The following is a 22,894-nucleotide window of genomic DNA, read 5'->3' on the forward strand; positions in this document are numbered from 1 at the left end:
GAGACAAAGTACATATAAACTAGTCTGCAATCGAGTCACAAAGAAGGTTAGACAAGGTAAAGCAGATGAAAAGTCTCTAACAAAAAATGCAAAGAAAAGCAGAAAAGACTTTCACTTATGTAAAGAATAGAAGGAAGGGGCTGAATCACACTGATCTATTAAATATGAATGGTTTAACTGTTATTGATCCTGCTCAGGTTGCTGACAAACTGAATAGATATTTGCATCTACATTCACACATGAACAATTTTAGGGAATGCGAGAAGTGTATCAAATTCTAACAGGGAGCTAAACAATTTTGTGATAACTGAGAGGAAAGTTGAAGAGAAACTGTTGTAGCAAAAATTAAGAAAAGGCATAATTTAAAAATAAATGGTTATTTATAAATATGCCTGTGTCCAGATATTAATGTACAGACAGTGTATTACTATCTTTGATTTGTCTGATGTGTGATCTATATATTTGGTATGATGCACAGATGATTGATACAAGAAGCACAATTTCATTTTTTTTGGAACATATACAATAGGGAAAGGCCATAAAGAGAACATCCTACATGTCTTGTTTTCTATGGCAGGAATTCATTAGTGTGGGTTTTTTTTTCTTTTTTTAATGAGAGAGAATTGGCCTAACATAGCCGAGTGGTCAGGAGCGAGTATGCATAGCACACGTTCCGTGATTGGATCGGGGCTCAAGCCCGTGACTACTAAATACGATAAATATTTGTACTGATTTATTGTAAACTCTTTGTATCGGTTTATTGTAAACTCTACTGCCTTGGTTGTCGTGCCAGAGTATAAACAGAAAATTTATTTATTTATATATGTAATGCCTCAACTTCAATAACTGAACCTGTTGTCAGCAGTTATATTACATTTATAATTCTCGACTAGTTTGAATAACCATACATATCTGCCAACTTTTAGAAACTTTTAACACAGATCCAGCTCAGAAGACTTTTCTTCCAAGTTAATGTATGTCGTATGCTGCAGCCGGTAAATTATGCATGTCACTATAAAATGTAATACACTGCATTTTAAAGTTCTTTGTTTTGTTTATTTAATTTTATTATTTTAATTTTTTTTTTATTCTGTTCCATTACAAGGGGCGATCACTTAATTCATGCACTGGTGCAAGATTTTGTTTACTGCTTGAACTTTCCATAACTGCCACTAGAGGTGCTTTCCCTGATCGCTACGGAGCAGACTCTGTGTGCGCATGGCATACTTGTCGAGCTAGTATTGCATGAAGAGAGTTTTTTTTGGCTGCATGTCACTGCCGATCATTTTGAAGCAAGTATCATGTCGGATATATAGATTAAACAGCAATATGTGATTTATCATTGTGTCAGACAGGGCTTAAATGCATCAGAAACTGTTAAAGATATGGTATTGAGTGTCTTGGTAAGATAGCCATATTTAAATGGCACAAGAGATTCAGTGAAGGCCATGAGTCTGTTGCAGATAATCCAAGACCTGGTCAGCCTTCCTCCTCAACTCCTGAGCAAATCGCGAAAATCCAGGAAATCTTGGATGAAGACAAGTGAATTACACCATGAATTAGCTGTTAGAATGTCCATTTCATACGGTAGTACTCACAATATTGTGAAAGATCGCCTGCAGCCTGATAATTCCAAGAGCAAAAAAGTTGTCTTTTTTGCTCTTGGCATTACATTTCTTCTAAACATTCCCCCTGTACAAATCTCAAATTTGCTAGACAATGGAATATTGTTCCTCTGTCTGGGGTAGTGTAACCAAAACCTCTCACAAGCTTCTAGATGCCATTCAAAAGGGCAGTTACATTAATTAAAATGTTGTGAATCTGCCTGCTGGATGCCACACAATTTGACTCCAGAACAAAAACAGCAAGGGCAGACTCGAGAAAAGAAATACTTGACTGTTTTGAAACATAGTCAGAATTTTTTTTTTTTTTTTTTATGTGAATCCCAAACACGAGAGGTGTTAGAACCTATAGTACTTAGTACCGTGCTTGGGTTGGAGATTGAGAAGACGAAAGAAGATATTTGTTGACATTGGACTTGAACTTCTGCAGATTGTAATTTTCAGGAAATACGTATGGAGGAAGGTTGTTCCAGAAAACGGCAGTTGAATGAATAAATGAGGAAGATGAAAAGTTGGTTCTGTGGGTTTGAAGTTGGACAGTAAATGGATGTTGGCTGGTGGCGGCACGTGTTCGGACTGTTTTGAAAGAGAGAGAGAGCGGGAATTATAGAAGCTAATTCAGAAGAACAGTGCCCATGGAAGTATCTGTAGAAGAGGCATGCAGCAGAAACAGTGCGTCTATGAGACAGCGAGTGGAGAGACTCTGTTAGAGATGAATCATTAATTAACCTAACTGCCCTCTTCTGAATGGAATCAAGAAGCCTGAGAGAGGTTTTGGGGGCACCACCCCAGATGTGGGAACAATATTCCATGGTAGGGCGGATTTGCGATTTATACAGAGTGAGCAGCTGTTTGGAAGAAAAGTAACGCCGAGAGCGAAAGAGAAAACCAAGTTTTTTAGATGCAGAGGAAGCAATATTTGTAATGTGCTTGTGCCAAGAGAGATTAGAAGTCAGGGTAATCCCCAAAAGAGATATATCCTTTTGCCTAGAAATTGGAGTGTCACTAAAGATAAGCATAGGAGCAGAAGAATCCTTTTTGCGAGATATAAGACAAGACTGAGTTTTAGAAGGGTTGAAATCAACTAAGTTGTCTTTGCCCCACTGGAGAATTACCTGAAGATCGGCATTTAAGGAATTGGTAGCAGATTTTCGAGAAGTTGAAGCTGATTGAGCAGGACAAGGTTTCTCAAAATGGAAAGTTGAATGCAATGTGCTATCATCGGCAAAACTATGGATAGGATTTCCAGTCAATGGAAGAAGTTCATTGATATACAAGAGGAAAAGAGTGGGGGAAAGAACTGAACCTTGGGGGACACCGGCATTAGTGGAGAAGTTAGAAGACAGAGAGCCATCAACCATCACCCTCAGTGAGCGATCAGAGAGAATAACCAATTACTAAAAATAGTTGGCAAACCATAAGATGGAAGCTTGTTTAGAAGACCTTTATGCCAAACACGATCAAAAGCCTTTGAGATGTCAAGAGCAACTACTTGTGTTTCACCGAACCTTTCCATTGAATTAGTCCATAAATGGGTAACATAAGCCAGAATATCACCAGTGGATCGACACTGACGGAATCCATACTGGTGATCGTTGATCAGACGGAAGGTTTCTAGGTAGTTTAAGAGTTGGCGGTTAATTGATTTCTCCATTACTTTAGAAAGAGTAGAAGTAACTGCAATGGGAAGATAATTGGATGGGAAGGATTTGTCACCCCTTTTTAGGAACTGGCTGGATATGAGCAAATTCCCAAGCAGAAGGAAAAACACCTTTAGAATAAGAAAGTGAAAAAAGGCGGCAAAGAATAGGAGTAAGTTCAGGAGCACAGGTTTTGAGAACAAGTGGAGAAATACACCAGGACCTGGAGCTTTCTTAGCATCGAGATTCATCAAAATCCTTCTGATATCCTTTTGACGGAAGACCACAGGAGGCATTGAATGGAGTGTGTTGGGAATGGTGGGAGGTGTTTTACCAAGATCATTAATACATGAGCTGGAAGAAAAATGGGATGCTAGCAGGTCAGCTTTATCCTTGGATGAAGTGACAACAGAACCATCTGGTTTGGACAGAGGTGGGAGCAGAGATGGGCAAAAGTTGCGGCCAATAGCTTTGGCAAGAGACCAGAATGCTCGGCTACCATTAGGGCAAGAAGCAAGTTTTCTACTCTTAGCCTGTTCAAACTCTAGTTTGGACTGATTAATAACTGCTTTACAATTGTTGCGAGCTTTGGTGTAGGCAGAAAATGAAACTGAAGAAATAGAAACAAGCCAATTACGATATGCAACATTCTTCTCTTGGACAGCCTTAGCACATTTATTGGAAAACCAAGGTTTAGATAAAGGACGAGATTTTAAAGTGGAGTGTGGGATAAAGGATTCCATTCGTGCAAGAATAATTTCACTGACACGATCCGAGCAAACGTTGACATCAGAACTTTTAAAACAGTAATCCGACCAAGGAAAAGAAGAAAAGAAGTCTCGCAGGTCATCCCATTTTGCATTCTTGTAATGCCAAACAACACGAGGTTCGGAATAGCCATGAGATAAAGGTTCCATTGGAGAAGAGACAATCACCAAGTTGTGATCTGAAGTGCCTAAAGGAGCTCTCACTTCGACCGTGTACTTCGAAGGGTTGTTTGTGAGAAAAAGATCAAGCGTATTGGCTGTATGATTAGGATTGTCCGGTATTCTTGTAGGTAAATGAACAATCTGTGCTAGGTCATTAGTAATTGCAAAAGCCTCGGCATCTCGACCTGTTGGGTCGGTGTGACCAGAAAACGGAAGCCAGCTGGGGTTGTGAACATTAAAATCACCAAGGAAAATTACCTCACTGTTAGGAGAGTTGGACTGGAGAAAGTCAAGTTGCAATGAGAGGAAGTCAAAGAGCTCCAAGTGATTAGTCGAGTTGGGAGAACGGTAGAGACAACAGATGAATTTGACACAATGAGGTAGAGAGATTTTAAGCCAGAGAAGATCAAAGAGAGGAGATTCCAAATTGCCAAGTCTCTGACAGGGAATATCAGAACGGACATATGCACAAGTACCACCTTTGAGGCAAAAGGAATCATACAGCGAATAATTTGGGCATCTGAGATAAGCAGTAGTAGAATCAACCGATAACTGAGACTCTTTCAGAAAAAGTACATGAGGTTTGGCAGACTATAAGTGGAAATGGACATCGTTGAGATTAGAATTGAGACCACGTATATTTGTGAAATGGATTAGGAAGTCCTTGGGAGGTTTAGATCTTTTCGCAGATAAGCTTGCTCTATTAGTTTGACAATTCATGGTGTATTCAATAGTAAGAAAAAGTGGGTGGGACATGCTGTATGAAGTAATGAAATTTTTGGATATCGCGTACATGTGGTAAGAATATACCCAGATCCTTGACATAACGTGGCCTCGACAATGCTCCCCGCATACACACTACTCGGACTCCCTCCAGTCACTATCTGGCAGAGTAGAGGTAGCAAGATTATACACTAGCTTATCCAGAAGCCTCCTAGAGAGTTACCAATAGGTCCGGTCTGGTGTACTAACTATCGGCCGGCCTGCTAAAACCGTTTTAGAGCTGTACCCTCGAAATGTAAGGAATACTGGATCTCGCCACGATGTTCATCATAACCTCAAAAGTCATCAATCATACTGCATGATGGAAGAGATAGGGAAGGGTTGACCGGAACTTAGCTCTAGAGACTAAACATGGGTTCCACCACTTCAAGCCTCCAATAAGCAAAGTGGTGGTATTTCACCGGTTGATGAGAGTCATCTTCCACCTAGTACTGCCTGGTAACATAGAGGGGCGGCATTCCTCCATGTGGTGTGGGCGCCACACCTCGACCCCTGCTTACGTTGGTTCACACCTGGGTGGTCACCCACCATGTACTTGTGCATGGGGGTTATACCCAGGATTACTAACAGTCCCACCATCGTGAAGGTGCATGCAGAGGATTTGGCTGTCACAGACCGTCCAGACTTCGCCGAAATTGGGTCCACTTGACTTGAGTGTCACCCGAATATCAGTTCCATCAGCGTTTTAGACTCCCAGGTAGCAAGTACAGCTTGTCTGGCATATCTGAGAGAATGTCTGTGACAACCTCAAGGACCTAAATCTTCTTAAATCAAATAGTAACTTATGATGAAACTTGGATTTTTCATTATGATCCAAGACAAAACAACAGTCGAGTGAGTGAATGCATTCTGATTCACCAAGACCTAAGAAATTTCGAGCTTCTCGTTTGGCTGACAAACAAATGGTCCAAACTATGAATAAGGAAGCATACTCTGAGGTTCTCAGAGTCAAATTTTGCCACACCATTTGTGAGAAGTCAAGAACTTTTCGGGTGTAAAGTAGTTTCTGCATCAAGAGAATGCCAGGCCCCATACGGCTAATACTGTGCAGCCAGTGATCCCTGCCATAGGTGTCGAGGTTCTGTCATCCCTCCCTTATTCACCAGACTTAGCCCCCATGTGATTTCTTTCTGTTTTCCAATTCTGAAGCTTCTTGATTAGACTGGAGTTCGAGCCCGTCACCATCAAATACGGAGGATGCGGAAAGGTCAGGGAATGACCACCGCATATCCCGGAGCAGTGTGGTCTTAGTGGCTAATGCTCCTAAAAACCAAATAACAAACAAACAAACAAACAAATTCTGAAAGGCAAGCATTTCGCATCTGATAAAACGATGCTTGCAGAGCCCAAAGGAAGCACTTAGCAGTCGTTCGAAAAATATCTTGCAAGAAGCATTTAGTGTGTGGGTATGGCGGTGGCGAAAGTGTTTTGTAAAATTCAAGAGAAAGTATTTCGAGAAGGAGAAATCCACAGAATATTCAGATGATTACAATTAAGATAAGATCTTCCACCAGTCTGCAAATTAAATGATCACTCATATATAGGACAGGTGATATCTGAAATCTGGCAGCCATGGACTCTGATGAATGCCACTTTTTGCACAACAAATCTAACCAAGCATGAGTTGAAATCAATGGCAAAATCAAAGCACAAAGAAACAGAGAAACACATTAGTACTTTCTCCCAATTTCTTTGTTGTTTGGTTTGTTCTTACTTATTTTTTTACCCTCCTCTGGGACAATTTGTAAAAATTTTGAAACAAGAAACTGGTATGGTGAACTTACCAAAATAATTACCTATAAAATCATTTTGATAATGTTCCATTAAAAAAATAAAATAATGAGGTAAAAAAACAATAATAATCATAAACAGAAGTGCAAATACTGCAAAGATATGTTCACCAATTGAACATATCTTGGATCTGCACAGAAGAATAAATGTACAGGGTTTTAGATTTTTTCTTTCTATCCACCCCACAATTGATAAGTTATGATTGATATGTATGACAACTTTCCCAGCCATAGGAAAATATGTCATAATTACTGGGGCATCAACTGCCCTAAAATCATTCCACCTTCAATTTCAGAAAATTTGTCTGCACAAACAGCTTCAACTCCTTGAATATCTTTCACCAAGTCCTTAAATTCTGAAATTCAGGTAATTCTCCAATGAGGCAAAGAAAACTTAGCTTTAATTCCTCTAAAACTCAGCCCTGTCTTATTTCTCACAAACAGTCTACTGCTCCTATGCTAACATTCGATGACACTCAGATTTCTATACAAGATCACATTCTACTAAGGATTACCCTAACTTCTAATACTAAGGATTACCCTAACTTCTAATACTAAGGATTACCCTAACTTCTAACTGCTTGGCATAAACACATCACATATTGCATTCTCTGCATCTAAAAACTGAAAAGTTGTCTTTTTTGCTCTTGGCATTACATTTCTTCTAAACATTTACTCACTCTGTACAAATCTCAAATTTGCCCAACAATGGAATATTGTTCCTCTATCTGGGGTGGTGTAACCAAAACCTCTCACAAGCTTCTAGATGCCATTCAAAAGGGGCAGTTACATTAATTAATGTCACTCCACTCTCAGTCATACAGACATTCAGTTTCTGCTGTATGCCATTTCTGTAGATACTTCCATGGGCAGTGTTTTTCTGAATTATCCTCCATAATTCCTCCACTTTCCTCCAAACCATCCAAACATATGCTGCAACCAGCCAGTAGCCATTTTAGTCTATCCGACTCCAAACTCCCAGAACTCACCTACCTGTTTCCTGGAACCACCTTCCTTCATGGATGTGTTTCCCAAAACTACAATCTACAGAAATATCTTCTGTCTACTACTCATACACAGTACCAAAGGTTCTAATACCATTCGTGTTTGGAGTTTTCATAAAAAAAAAAAAAAAAAAAAAAAAAAAACCACACATACCAGCAAATGCAGGTCTTCAAAATTTTCTTTGAACGTGGAACATTGACCGAGGCAGATCTAAAAAAGGGGTGTCCAGAAAATTTACCGCCAGCAATTTACCGCTGCGTCAGTTTATCGCACAAATAATTTACCGCCGTGTCAGTTTATCGCATTTTACCGTCTAGAAGCAATGAGATGTGTTGGTCAAATCATAAAAAGTTATTTTTTATTTAAGTTTCTGCCTTAAGCTATGATTAGCATATTTTTGGAATGCTATGAACTATGAGGGAATAGTATGGAAATAAAAAAAACACATGTATGGAAATATGTAATTTAATAGGTAGATTATGTATTTTAGATTATGTACATGTATCACAAAAATAGTAAAAAATCCATTATTTGAACAATATAACAATTGGTTAATTTTAAACTAAACTAATTATAACATTAGGTATGTCATAGTACACTGCAAAAATTCAAAATGAATATTTATGCAACCTTCAGAATCAGTCACGTTGGGATAATTAATTACTAAGAAACTGTAATATTTACAACACAGTATGTACATTATTAATAAGAAATATTACGCGCTATACCTCTTAGATAATCAACAATATCACCCCGTATATCGTATGCACTAACAAGCCTTTTAATTCGTTCATCACAATTGCGATACTTCTTTTTTTTTGTTGCCCGGATCACTTCCACTTAAATATTGTTCAATGAGCATTTCGTTAATACTTTGTTCTTTTTTAATTGCTGTTAAAATGCATATTCTGAGTTAAAAACATGCTACTTAAGTTAAAGGTATTAAGTAGGTACCTACCAAATTCCAATTTTGGAAAATAACAGGCAATTAAATTAAAGCACCTGCAATGGTATGTATTTCCAGGAAGTGTATACCTAGCATATAACTTACATTTTTAACTGCACTTAATTCTTAAATAACACCTATAGAAAAGCCTTATTTTCAATTTAAAATGACCAATAAATTTATATACATTATATGTATTGCCTGGTGATAAAATATGCTAGCGATCATTTGTAGGCTATAAATTGTTTATAAACTTAAATTTTCTTAAACTTTCGGTGAAAAACTTTCCTAGACTAAGTCTTTCCTAGACTTCGTCTAGGAAAGTTTATCGCTCGCAATTCACCGCCAGTAATTAATGGCTAGCAGTTTACCTCTGCATCAGTTTATCGCATAAACAATTTATAGCCTACAAATATCGTCAGGCAATACATATAATTTATATAATTTTATTTTTAACTTAAGTAGCATGTTTTAGGGGAGTGGGGGTAGGGCATGCCGATTAAGGAGGTACTTATATATTTATAATCTCTTACAATCGCAACATTTTCTTATTTTGAGTTTATTTTTCATCCTTTTGAGTTTGTGAACGAATCAGGTCGGTGGAATTTTTGAAATCAGAAAAAGGAAAACCGAAATTGTGCTTTAGCGGACATTTGTTTTATAAAGACAGGCAAAATGAAACAAAAATTCATTGGAAGTGTCAAAATTACCGAAAAACCAAATGTGCCGCTCGAGTTACTATGGTAGATAACACCATCGTTAAAACATGGAAGGAGCACAATCATTGTGAAGATGCAGCAGGAGTTGAGGCAGCACAACTTCTTGATACCATTCGAACTTATGCAGAAACAACAAATAATACGCCTCATAGTATTATTTCAAATGTTTCGAGAATCTGTAGCCAAGCGGCAGCCCCTAAGCTTCCAAGTGTAGATACAATGAAACGAACGATCCGAAATATAAGAAATCGAAATTTTGATGGCCCAGTTCTTCCAACGCATCGCAGAGACATACATAGTTTTTACAGAAGAATATAAAACATCATGCAATGGAGAATTGTTTCTACAATTTGATTTTGGACCCGAGGACAATCGTATGTTAATTTTCAGTACAAAAAGAAATTTGCAGTTGTTAGCGCGAAGTGAACACTGTTATGCCGATGGGACTTACAAAACTGTTCCCTTACTTTTTTATCGGCTGTATACGATACATGGATTCAAGGACAAAATATTGCTTCCATTAGTTTATGCATTATTGCCTAACAAGTCTGAGGAAATGTATGTATCTACTACAGCGGCTGAAAGTATTGGAACCGGCTATGTCCCCCGCAATCAATAACTATAGATTTTGAGACGGCGATGATGAATGCTTCCAGAAGAGTTTTTCCTGACACTTCGCAACGGGGTTAACGAATTTTGGCAGCAATTGCATTTGTGCCCATTCCAATTGTGACAGTCGTTTTTGAACATTTGTGTGAAAATGGTGTTTTTCCTCCAGAATGAAGTTGTTGATTATTTTGTGCATACATGGATTGGACAACCAACCAGACGACATCTTCGTCGATCCCCAAAGTATTCCCATGAAATGTGGAACGTACGCCAGCTTGTTGTTGAAGGATTACCAAGAACGAATAATACTGTTGAAAGGTGGCATAGAGGATTTGAGGAACAAGTTGCTGCTTATCATCGTTCATTCCCAACATTTGGAAATTTATCGATTGCATTAAAAAAGAACAAAGTATTAACGAAATGCGCACTGAACAATATTTAAGTGGAAGTGATCCGGGCAACAAAAAAAAGGAGTATCGCGATTGTGATGAACGAATTAAAAGGCTTGTTAGTGCATACAATATATGGGATGATATTGTTGATTATCTAAGAGGTATAGCGCGTAATATTTCTTATTAATAATGTACATACTGTGTTGTAAATATTACAGTTTCTTAGTAATTAATTATCCCAATGTGACTGATTCTGAAGATTGCATAAACATTCATTTTGAATTTTTGGCAGTACTATGACATACCTAATGTTATAATTAGTTTAGTTTAAAATTAACCAATTGTTATATTGTTCAAATAATGGATTTTTTACTATTTTTGTGATACGTATAACTATTAAAATACATAATCTACCTATTAAATTACATATTTCCATACATGTGTTTTTTTTTTTTTTTTATTTCCGTACTATTCCCTCATAGTTCATAGAATTCCAAAAATAAGCTTATCATAGCTTAAGGCAGAAACTTAAATAAAAAATAACTTTTTAGGATTTGACCAAACACATCTCATTGCTTCTAGATGGTAAAATGCGATAAACTGAAGCAGCGGTAAATTGCTGGCGGTAAATTGTTTGTGCGATAAACTGACGCGGCGGTAAATTGCTGGCAGTAAATTTTCCTAGACTCCTAAAAAAGCTTTCATTGCCATGAGATCAACATCAAGTATAAAAGTTGTGATGTGATTTTTGTATTTTTTTACTTTCATTTTAAATTTATTTTGTGTATCCATACTTCACAACATAATTTCTGTGAAGGGAAGGCATATTCTTCATAAACTGGGAAGGTATATTCTATAAATGGTGTTATGACTTGCAGTTCTTGTCCAATAGCAATATTTTTTTTTTTTTCATAAAAACATTTTTTCTGTGCATTGTTTGTTTTAATTTACCATTTTCATCAATATACTGTTCTGAATTACATTCATGATCACTCACAATTCACTTTTTATCACAATCAGTATCACTATCATTATCTCGCATCTCTAGCCATTGTATGACTGTTGTTGTTTCCAAAATTGGGATTATTATATCTTACTTGTTTTGAAGGTCTAGGTTCATCCATAATTTTCCAGCCAGACTGACTGATGCAGCAATGAAAAAATCAGTTAACAAAACAAATGATTACAGAATCTCACGATACTGAAAAATATTACATAAACAATACAGTGCAGCAGTCTGTCTGATCACAAACAGAAACTAAACATTAATTACAAAAAAAAAAAAGTCAGCAGTTGAAAGATTTGTAAAAGTACTCTTGAATAGATGGTAAGGAAGGTACTTAAATGAGCATGGCCATTAGTAAACCACAAACAAGCATGAGGGGGAAATATAAATATCTTGAGGCATGAGAAACCAACACCAGATTACTAAGGTTAATATGGAAAAAACCATCATTTATTGTTCTGAATATATATTGCCTATCACAAACTGTACTCAAAGGAGATTTACATGGAATTATATCATAAAAATATATCAAATAATCTTGAGTGACAATGATGGCTTTGCAGCTTGATTTGAAAGTACTGATTTTCAGTTCAATCACTGATTGAAGAACTTATACACTTTTTTTTGTGATTGTAATAAGCTAGTTTCGGTTGTCCACCTCTTCCACCCCAATATTTAATTTCATGGTTTTTATACTCCAAAACTGCCCATGAATGTGTAAGTAACTCACAATTAATGCCGAAATGCTAATAACATTATATTACATTTGAGTAATTGCAATACTTACTGACTTGATCTTGGAACAATCATCTTTGTTAATGTTTCATATTTGTTGCACCAGTCTTTGTAGAGTGACCTAAAAACATAAAAGGGTAGCTAAAGAAAAAATTTATAACTGAAGGTCATCCAAAGAAGTACAATATGTGCATTTATATTTCTTACAGGTGTGTTTTTAAGTTGACATTGATTCTGAAGTAGGCAAGCAATGCCAACAAGTTCCATACAAATTTTAAAATAAATTTTTAATATCAATATGATTTTGGTATTTTGAACCATCAGGAATTAGTTACACAAATGTGCAACAATAACAAACCTCCCCCCTCTCTCTTCCCCCACAATTAAAATCAACATTACAACAACAATCAAGTTGCAGTAAAACTTGGTTATCTTAAGAATGAAGAAAACTCAGCTATAGAATCACAATAACAATTAAAGCCAGCTAAAAAAATATATAAATAATCATTTTAAATTGTGTTATTTTACCTTGGTGACATCATTTGAAAATTGCATAACTCAGATATAACGTCAACCTTTCCAAGAAACTGTCTAAAAATGTATATTTTAGAACATGTAAAATATTCATTTAGTGTGTCAGTGTTGTATTTCAAACAATAATCTATTTTGTGTGTGTGTGTGTGTGTGTGTGCGCGCGTGCGTGTGTGTGTGTGTTGCAATACATGAGTAGTTTTGCTTATCATGGTAACAGGAATGCACATACATAGGTAACATACTGTTACCTATGCATGTGCATTCCTGTTACCATGATAAGCAAATCTACTCATGTATTGCAACCCATAACAAATACATTAATATTATGGTCTTTTCTATGTATCACTAATTTTTATGTTATCATCATATAGTACTCTTGAGACTTTGGCAAATTCAATAATTTCATGAATACACTTCTCAGGTTAGAATTCTATTAATTTACTATAAACATTCATAACCAATACAATTTTCTTAGCATTAGTAGAGGCATATGATGCAAGAAAGCAAGCTTATGTAGTATCAGCCAAAAAAAAACAAAAAAAAAAGCACTTCCATTTCATCCCTCCGTTCGTTCGAAATACCTGTCCAGCTGAGCCTTAAATTTATTTAGGCTATCAACTTCCACAACAAGGGATGGAAGTCTGTTCCACCAACCAACTACCCGCTGGCTAAAGGCAAATTTCCGCACATCTATCCTACATCTGTCTTTCCTCAATTTGAATTTATGCCCTCTCAGGTGATTATTCTGAGCAAGAGACAGAATCCCAACAGCATTGAGCATGCTCAAACCATTCAAGGCTTTATACATCTCTATCAGATCACCTCACCGGTGCCTAGTCATCAGACACTGTAATTTACAAAACTTAAGCCTTTCTTCGTAAGAGCAACCCTTTGTTCCATTCACTAATCTTGTTGCCCTTCTCTATACTCGTTCTAGCAGCTCTACATCCTTCTTGAAATGAGGCCTCCAGACCTGTACTCAAGGTGTGGCCTGACCATTGCCTTATACAAGGGAATAATCACCTCCTTATCCCTGCTAGAAAAATTCCGTAAGAGACCAGGTGGGCTCTTACGCAAACCTACCCTATTGATGCTTGATCAGTTCAGGGCACACATAACAAAAAACACAAAGAAGATTGCTGCAGAGCAAAAAACAACTTGCCATCATACCTGGAGGCTTGACATCCCAGCTCCAACCACTTGATGTCAACATTAACAAACCCTTCAAAGCTGCCATGAGAGACAAATGGAACCAATGGATGAAGTCTTCTGGGGACAATTTGACACCAGCAGGAAGAGTGAAGAAACCAACTATAGGAGAAGTTTGTACCTGGGTGAAAAGATCCTGGGATAATATCAAGACTGAGATCATTGTCAAGTCATTTAAGAAGTGTGGCATTTCAAATGTCATAGATGGAACTGAGGGCGAGGCAATATATGAAGACAGTGATTCGTCATCAGACACAGATGAGGACAAGTTAATGGATGGGAGTTTTGACAGTGATGAGGAGTTGTATGAATTTTATGATGAATAAAACTTGAGTTGAATAACTTTATGTAATACATTTTTTTTCAAATTTCAGGTCCCAAAATTAAGGTGCATGTTATACATGGGAAATACAGTATTTTTTTAGAACCATGTAAAGTGATGTTCAGAAAAACTAGTTTTCTCAAATCACTTTTCAAAACCAGAGCATCCAAGTATTCACCACAGCTTAATTAAATAGCCAATGATAAAGCTTAATATGTTATTTGCTATTAGTTAAAAATGTATTTTTTTTTCTTTCTTTTTTATCTAATCTATCTATCATCAGATGTACTTTTGAGCTCATAGTTTTATCCACCTGATATGTGATTTCTATAAAGTGAGGGAAGCCTATATATATTTTATTCCTCTCATTAAGAGCTATCAGTTAATAACAATTTTGTAAGTGCAATCTTGGCAGAGTTTTAGGCTAGTATAGGTTTTTCAATACAAGACAATGAAAGATTGCATTTTACAGAGAGCCCCTAGAATGCCTTTTGTTTTTTTTTTGAGACCACCAACTGCTCAATGACTTCAGCTATGGATAGTAAAGTGTAACTGAGCAGCTTGTTCGTTTATTTGTTATCTGGTTTTTAGGAGCAAGGCCATATTGCTCCGGGATATGCGGTGGTCATTCCCTGACCTTTCCGCATCTTCTGTTTTTGGTGGTGATGGGCTCGAACCCCGGTCTAATCAAGAAGCGTGTGCTACGCACTGCTGCTCCTTCCCACCTGGCTACGGAGGCACCTAACTGAGCAGCAAACTGGACTTTGAAACTTCCATTGTGCAATGATTTTATACTAATGTGATATCCAATGACAGATTGTGTTAAGAACTCACTTTTGCATATGCAAACAATATAACAATATGAATGAATGGGAGGATGTGGCCCTGTTCACAGATGCAAATTCCCACAATGCAAGATCAAGCCCACATGCACAGCCACAAAAAGTATACAGTCCACTGTTAGCTGTTGCACTGGTAAATCAGCTGTAATAAAATGAATTATAACGAAGCTGAAAACACTTGACTTCTGCCAGCCAGAGTATGAATGGAACTTTATTTATAATGCTCCTAAATCAGCAAAGCTACTACTAGAATTACTTCAAGGGAAAACAGGATTGCAATTTTTCATACCAGGAAATTTTCAGAGCATTATCCGTCAGCCACTACAGCGAATATGTCATTAAAAATATTACTCCACTTCCGGTGTAGCAGGAACCATACAGGTGTAGTTTAACTAATCTTCATGGATTTATAAACAATCCTGCAAAAAGGAACTGACACTGGTCTTTATCACTTAGAAACTGGCAATTCACCACCAACAAAAGTAACCAGCTCAAATATCCCTCCTTCAGAGAAATTCTAATGAAATATAGAACTACGCGGGTGGTTCAATAAAGAATCGCCCTCGCTTACTTCCACATATTGCAGAGTCATGATATTTTGTGTGTAGCATCATACATATCTCTGTACTAAAGGTGTAAAATTTCAGCCCTGTGTCTTAATATGTTTTTCTCTTACAGATTTGAATGTGTGACGAAGTAGCATTATGGACAAAGTTGAGGCCAGAGCTGTAATCCGGTATCTATTCTTGAAGGGGAATTCTCCTAAAGAAATCCACAAGGAGATGGATGATTTATATAAGGATGAAGCCCCATCCTATGGCATTGTGAAGCACTGCCATAGACAGTTTAGGTTGGTCGGACATCAGTAGAATCTGAGCCCATTCCAGGTTGTCCCCATTCAGCCATTGATGACAGCACGATCAGAAAAGTGGAGCTGTTAATCATGGAAGATCGCCGGATATCTATGCATGAATTGTCCCAGGAGGTGAAGATTAGTGTGGGCTCCACTGAAACAGTCATAAATGACAAACTCCACTTACAGAAATTGAGTGCAAGATGGATTCCCCGATTATTGACTGTTTCCAGAAGGCTGATCGACAACAGAAATCACAAGAGTTGTTAGCTGTGCCAAAAAAATGAGATGAGGAAGACTTTTACTCTTGTCTAATCACTCAGGATGAAAGCTGGATACACCATTTCGATCCTGAAAGTAAAAAGCAGTTCATGGAATGGAGACATCATGGTTTCCTCGTTTCCTATTATTGACTGTTTCCAGAAGGCTGATCGACAACAAAAATCACAAGAGTTGTTAGCTGTGCCAAAAAAATGAGATGAGGAAGACTTTTATTCTTGTCTAATCACTCAGGATAAAAGCTGGATACACCATTTCGATCCTGAAAGTAAAAAGCAGTTCATGGAATGGAGACATCATGGTTTCCTCATCCCACCCCCCCCCCAAGAAGGCAAGTGTCCAAGCACCAGCAGGAAAAGTCTTGCTGACAGTGTTTTGGGATGAGAAAGGCGTAACAATGACTGATTACCTGCCAAAAGATAAAACAATTACAGGTGCCTATTATGCCAACTTACTCACAAAATTATGGGAGAAAATCAAAACATGTAGGCATGGCATGCTGTCCAAAGGTGTGAGAATGCTTCAAGACAATGCCCCAGTTTCACACTTCTGAAATTGCAACAACACAAGTGGACACTTGTGGATACGAAATACTGCCCCATCAAGCCTACTCACCCAATAATGCACCATTGAACTTGTTTCCTTCGCTCAAATCACTGCTTCGGGGGACCCATTTCCCTGACGACGAGACACTAATTTCTGCAACAGTCATGGTTCAAAGACCAACCTCAGCACTTCTTCAAAAATGGTATCTGTAGCCTCATCCATCGATGGGAAAAATGTGTAAATCTGCACAGTGGATATGTAGAGAAGGACTAAAACATGTGCCAAGAATCAACAGGCTAGCACCTCTGCAGCTAGGTCAGGGCAATTCGTTATTGAACCATCCTTGTATCACCAGAAATATATGCACAATCTCTGCAACTATGGAGGGTGTGCATACCATAGGTATGCATACATTGGGTTATACCTATGGAGTATGCATGCATACTCCATAGGTATAACCCAAGCTTTCAAAGGCAAGCATTTATGCATTTGTACTAACAGTGATATAGTATCCCCAAAGTCATCAACATTGATTTAAATGAGATCACCTGTATCTCCCACTTTTTTCTATCTTCTCTCTTCCCCCCCCCCCATCATGATGGAATTCATACCATTAAAAATTGTCCACATGTTTGTAATCTATAAGGAAATGTCACAGCAATTCAGAAGATATTCCCCAAGATCGAGTAGTTGGTTGTTGTTGGTTTTACGGTGTAATGGCAACTAAAGGCCATTATGTGCAATACAATGGTAGGAGATTTCAGGTCGAATAGTTGGCTAACTTGCCGATATCGAGACAGTGTTAGGTGGGTCAGAAAACTGGTAGCTTGAGAGGGATACACGGACTAACAGATTAACAGTAGCCGCTGGCAGAGGTGAAAGTGATTCTTGCACTGCTTCTATCAGAATGAGAAGCAGCCTGGAAAACAAGATGCAGGGAATTTCAGAAACTGCAGGGAATCACTGTAGTATAAGTAAACATATGGGCTGTGTTAGGGTAGCTAAGAATAGGAACAGGTGCATGTATACTTGCATGTATACCAATGCTAGGAGTTTGATAAATACATTTGATGAATTTGAGGTGTTGGTCAAAACATCAAAGGCAGATATTGTTGGGATATCAGAGATGTGGTATCGCATAGATATAAGGAATGAAGAAATGGAATATGGGGAGTACAATGTGTACAGGAAGGATAGACAGGATAGGAAGGGAGGATGGGTTATGCTATTTGTTAAGAAACACAAAATCCAAGGAAGTACAGCCGGTCAACATGGCTAGACAGTGCAGTGTCAAGTCAGTTTGGTGTGACATAGGCACTGGGAAACCAAAATTGAGAGGAGGAGGAGTGTGTTATAGGCCTTATGACTCTGATGAGTATAATAAACAACTGTACAGGGAAATACAGTGGGCCAGTAAATCAGAGAGTCTTATAATGGGGAATTTTAATTTCCCGGATGTTGACTGGAATTTGTGGGTTGATCACACACACTAGCAAGGCTTTTGTGGATTGGATTTATTGGATGATTGTTTTCTACATCAGCATGTTCAGGAGGCAACTAGTGGGAGTAATACTCTTGATCTGATTATCAGTAGTGATTCTTCTTGCATTAAGAATCTGCAGATAAAGGAACCACTAGGTGACAGTGATCACAGGTGCCTCCGTAGCCAGGTGGGCAGGAGCAGCAGTGCGTAGAACACGCTTCTTGATTAGACCAGGTCTCGAGCCTGTGACCACCAAATACGGAGGATGCAGAAAGGTCAGGGAATGACCACCGCATATCCTCAGAGCAATATGGCCTTAGTTGCGATTGCTCCTAAAAACCAAATAACAAACAAACAATAACAACAACAACAAACAGTGATCAGAGTGTGCTGAAGTGGGATTTACTCAAAGAGGTACCGTATTTCCCCATGTATAACACACACCTTAATTTTGGGGCCCGAAATTTGAAAAAAAATGTATTACATAAAGTTATTCAACTCAAGTTTTATTCATCATAAAATTCATACAACTCCTCATCACTGTCAAAACTCCCATTCATTAGTGTCCTCATCTGTGTCTGATGACGAATCACTGTCTTCATATATTGCCTCGCCCTCAGTTCCATCTATGACATTTGAAATGCCACACTTCTTATTTGACTTGACAATGATCTCAATCTTGATATCATCCCAGGATCTTTTCACCCAGGTACAAACTTCTCCTACAGTTGGTTTCTTCACTCTTCCTGCTGGTGTCAAATTGTCCTCAGAAGACTTCATCCATTGGTTCCATTTGTCTCTCATGGCAGCTTTGAAGGGTTTGTTAATGCTGACATCAAGTGGTTGGAGCTGGGATGTCAAGCCTCCAGGTATAAAGGCAAGTTTTGTTTTTTGCTCTGCAGCAATCTTCTTTGTGTTTTTTGTTATGTGTGCCTTGAACTGATCAAGCATCAATAGGGCAAGTTTGCATAAGAGCCCACCTGGTCTCCTGCTCCAAACTTTCTCAAACCAGATCTTCATCCCATCCTGATCCATCCAACCCTTGTCATGAACGTGGACAATCACTCCTCGAGGAATGTCTTCTTTTCGCATTGTTTTGCATTTGAAAATCAACATAGGAGGCAGCTTGGTTCTGTCGGCACAACAAGCTAGAACAACTGTATAATGGCTGTTTTCATGTCCACTTGTCTTCACAGTTACAGTTTTCTCTCCCTTCTTATTAACAGTTCTGTTACTTGGGACATCAAATTGAAGGGGGACTTTGTCCATATTTGCAATCTGTCCCAACTCAAACTGATGTGTCTTCCGACATTGAATGACAAAACAATGAAATTCGTTTTGTCACCTCGCAGGTGCCTAGTCTCCAAACACTGTAATCTGCAAAACTTAAGCCTTTATTCGTAAGAGCAACCCTTCGTTCCATTCACTAATCTTGTTGCCTTCCTCTTTACTCATTCCAACAGTTCTACTTCCTTCTTAAAATGAGGCCTCCAGACCTGTATACAGTACTCAAGGTGTGTGTGTGTGTGTGTGTGTGTGTGTGTGTGTGTGTGTGTGTGTGTGTGTGTGTGTGTGTGTGTGTGTGTCCTGACCACTGCCTTATACAAGGGGATAATCAACTCCTTGTCCCTGCTAGAAAAATTCATGTATATCATTGACAAGACACCATGAGTTACTCTTGCAGACCATCTGCACTGCTCAGAAAACTTCATATGTGCCTGCACAATTACCCCTGAGTCCTTTTCATTCTCTACCACTGTCAGTGTAGTACCACAGAGTTAATACATTACTCTGGGGTTACTGCTTCCCATATGTAGCACTTTACATTTGTCATTGTTCAACTTCATTTGCCACCTCTCAGCCCATTTGCTCAACTTTTCTAGATTCTGTTGCAGCAGCGTACTGTCATTATCAATGCTACCAGTCTTTGTATTGTCTGCAAACTTGAACATTCAGCCTGATATACCATCATCAATATCCTATATAAATACAGAAAACAACAATGGATCCAACACTCAACCCTGCAGGACTCCACTAATAACATTAGTCCATGAAGAGCAGTGTCCATTTATTACCACTCTCTGTCTTCTCCCACTCAACCATCCCTTTATCTATAGCAGCAATTTGCCTCCAATGCCACACTGCTCCAATTTGTGCAGCAGTCTCCATGTGCAACAGTATCAAAAGCCTTTCTAAGATCCAAATATATGATATCAAAGTTATTCCCTGCATCCAGTTCCTTTGTGACCACATCATAGTATCCAATTAAATTGGTCAGGCAAGACTTCCCCTTAACGAAACCATGCTGTGTCTGAGCTATAACTGAAGTCTTGTCTAGATGATCCTGCAGTGCTTCTTTAACCAGTGCCTCCAGTAATTTCCTGGAACAGAAGTTAAACTAACAGGCCTGTAATTACTTGTGTCACCCCTTTGATCCTCCTTTGAGAATTGGGGTCATATTTGCACATCTCCAGTCCACGAGTACCTCCCCCGAGTCCAAGGAAGCTCTCATAATTATGGCTAACGGTTTGCTTACTTCCTTTCCTGCCTCTTAATATAACTGGATAGATCCTATCCACCACCGGGTTCCTTTTTTATGTTTATCTTCAACAATTTCTCCTCCACTTTCATCTCAGTTATTACAAAATCATTTGGCTCACTGTCAGAGTTTAATTCATCTCTGGCATTCCCCTCCCTGAATAACTCCTCTTATGTGAATGTAGATGCAAAATACTCATTTAGTTTGATAGCCACCTGAGCAGGATCATCAACAGTTGAACCATCAATATCCAGTGGACCAATCTGATTCATCCCCCTTCCTTCTAGGGTTTACATAAATAAAGAACTCTTTGCTGTTTTTCTTTGTATCCTTTTCTAAAGATTTCTTGTAATCTGCCTTTGACTGCCTAATCTCCTTTGTGACTTGGTTACAGACCATATTATATCTATCATAGGCTTCCGTGTCACTCATTAATTTATTTGTATCCCATGCATTTTTCTTCTCTGCCACATGTCTTATTACTTCATCTGACATTCACTTAAGCTTAAACCTTGAAAAATATTTCTTAGTTGGTATGAAAAGCCTAGTAGCTTCCAAGATTAATTCTATAAATGCTTCCCATTTTGAATTTGCTGTTGGTAACATCATCAGTTGGTCCCACCGTATAGAATTTAAATACTGTCTCAGACCACCATAGTTGCCTTTATGAAAGCAAAATCCCTTCCCTTTACCCCTGATGGTAGTTACCTCTTTGAGTAAATCCCACTTCAGCACACTGTGATCACTGTCACCTAGTGGTTCCTTTATCTTCAGATTCTTAATGGAAGAAGAATCACTAATGATAATTAGATCAAGAGTATTACTCCCTCTAGTTGCCTCCAAAACATGCTGATGTAGAAAACAATCATCCAATAAAAACCAAAAGCTTTGCTAGTGTGTGAGTGACCAACCCACAAATTCCAGTCAATATCCAGGAAATTAAAATCTCCCATTATAAGACTCTCTCTCTCTGCTTTACTGGCTCACTCTATTTCCCTGTACAGTTTTTTATTATACTCCTCAGAGTCATTAGGCCTATAACACACTCCTACTCTCAATTTTGATCTCCAGTGCTTATGTCACATCAAACTGACTTGACACTGCACCGTCCAGCGATGTCTACTGGCTGCACTTCCTTGGATTTTATGTTTCTTAACTAATAGCATAACCCCTCCTCCCTTCCTATCCTATCTATCCTTCCTGTACACATTGTACTCCCCATATTCCAGTTCTGCATTCCTTATATCTATGTGACACCACGTCTCTGATATTCCAACAATATCTGCCTTTGATGTTTTGACCGATACCTCAAATTTATTTACCAAACTCCTAGCATTGGTGTATATGCAAGTATACATGCACCTGTTCCTATTCTTAGCCACCCTAACACAACCCATGTGTTTACTTGTACCCAAGCTAGCAGTTTTCCGACCCACACTGTATTGTAACACACAAAAAAACTCTATAGGAATAGCTGACAGGTAGCACAATGAAAACATGCAACTCTTACCACACTACCAGAAGTGGAAGTGTCACTATATCTAGATGACTGCGAAAAACATCCAAACCAAGAACCACAGATTCAAAGGAAAGATGCATGTGTTACTAGGATTCCTGGTGCATACGGACTGAGTTTCACTGGTGAGGTCTACCAGCAGCTGTTAGGAGACCATGTGCACTCTGTCACGTAGCATTTTTTTTTTTTTTTTTCAGACAGAAAGCAGATCTTCCAAGATAATAATGCCGCGTTATCGAGCCAGTACTGACACAAGTGGTTTGACAAACACAGTGAAGATATCACCCATCTTGATTGGCCTTCAAATTCTCCTAACCTGAATCTAATTGAACACCTGTGGAATATTTTGGAATGTAATCTGCCTTTGACTGCCTAACCTCCTTTGTAGACACAGAAGGAGCATCTATTCCAACCCTGTGGAAAGCCTTACAGATTTCTACAGACATCTAGTCAAGTCAATGCCTAGGTGAAGAATGGCTGTTATCCATGTGAACAGTAGACCAATTTTCATACATTCTAATTTTTAATCACTTAAGACAGTTTTAGGAATATTATTTTGTCTTCCATCAAAAGCTGAACAATATTTTCAATCGTA

General features: G+C 38.2%; 1 protein-coding gene across 3 annotated transcripts in view; it reads right to left on the reverse strand.

Annotated features, from left to right (window-relative positions):
* The window catches only part of Vha44 (V-type proton ATPase subunit Vha44), a 249,734-nt gene that overhangs the window by 114,066 nt on the left and 112,774 nt on the right, over nucleotides 1-22,894 (reverse strand). For all 3 annotated transcript variants that reach the window (XM_090381677.1, XM_090381676.1, XM_090381678.1), the window contains exon 8: nucleotides 12,229-12,297. In XM_090381677.1, the coding sequence (XP_090237803.1) occupies nucleotides 12,229-12,297 (69 nt within the window). The remainder of the gene's footprint in view (nucleotides 1-12,228; nucleotides 12,298-22,894) is intronic.

Source organism: Mastigoproctus giganteus, chromosome 9, assembly GCF_048544385.1.
Source record: "Mastigoproctus giganteus isolate SK-2022 chromosome 9, ASM4854438v1, whole genome shotgun sequence".
Classification (NCBI taxonomy): domain Eukaryota; kingdom Metazoa; phylum Arthropoda; class Arachnida; order Uropygi; family Thelyphonidae; genus Mastigoproctus; species Mastigoproctus giganteus.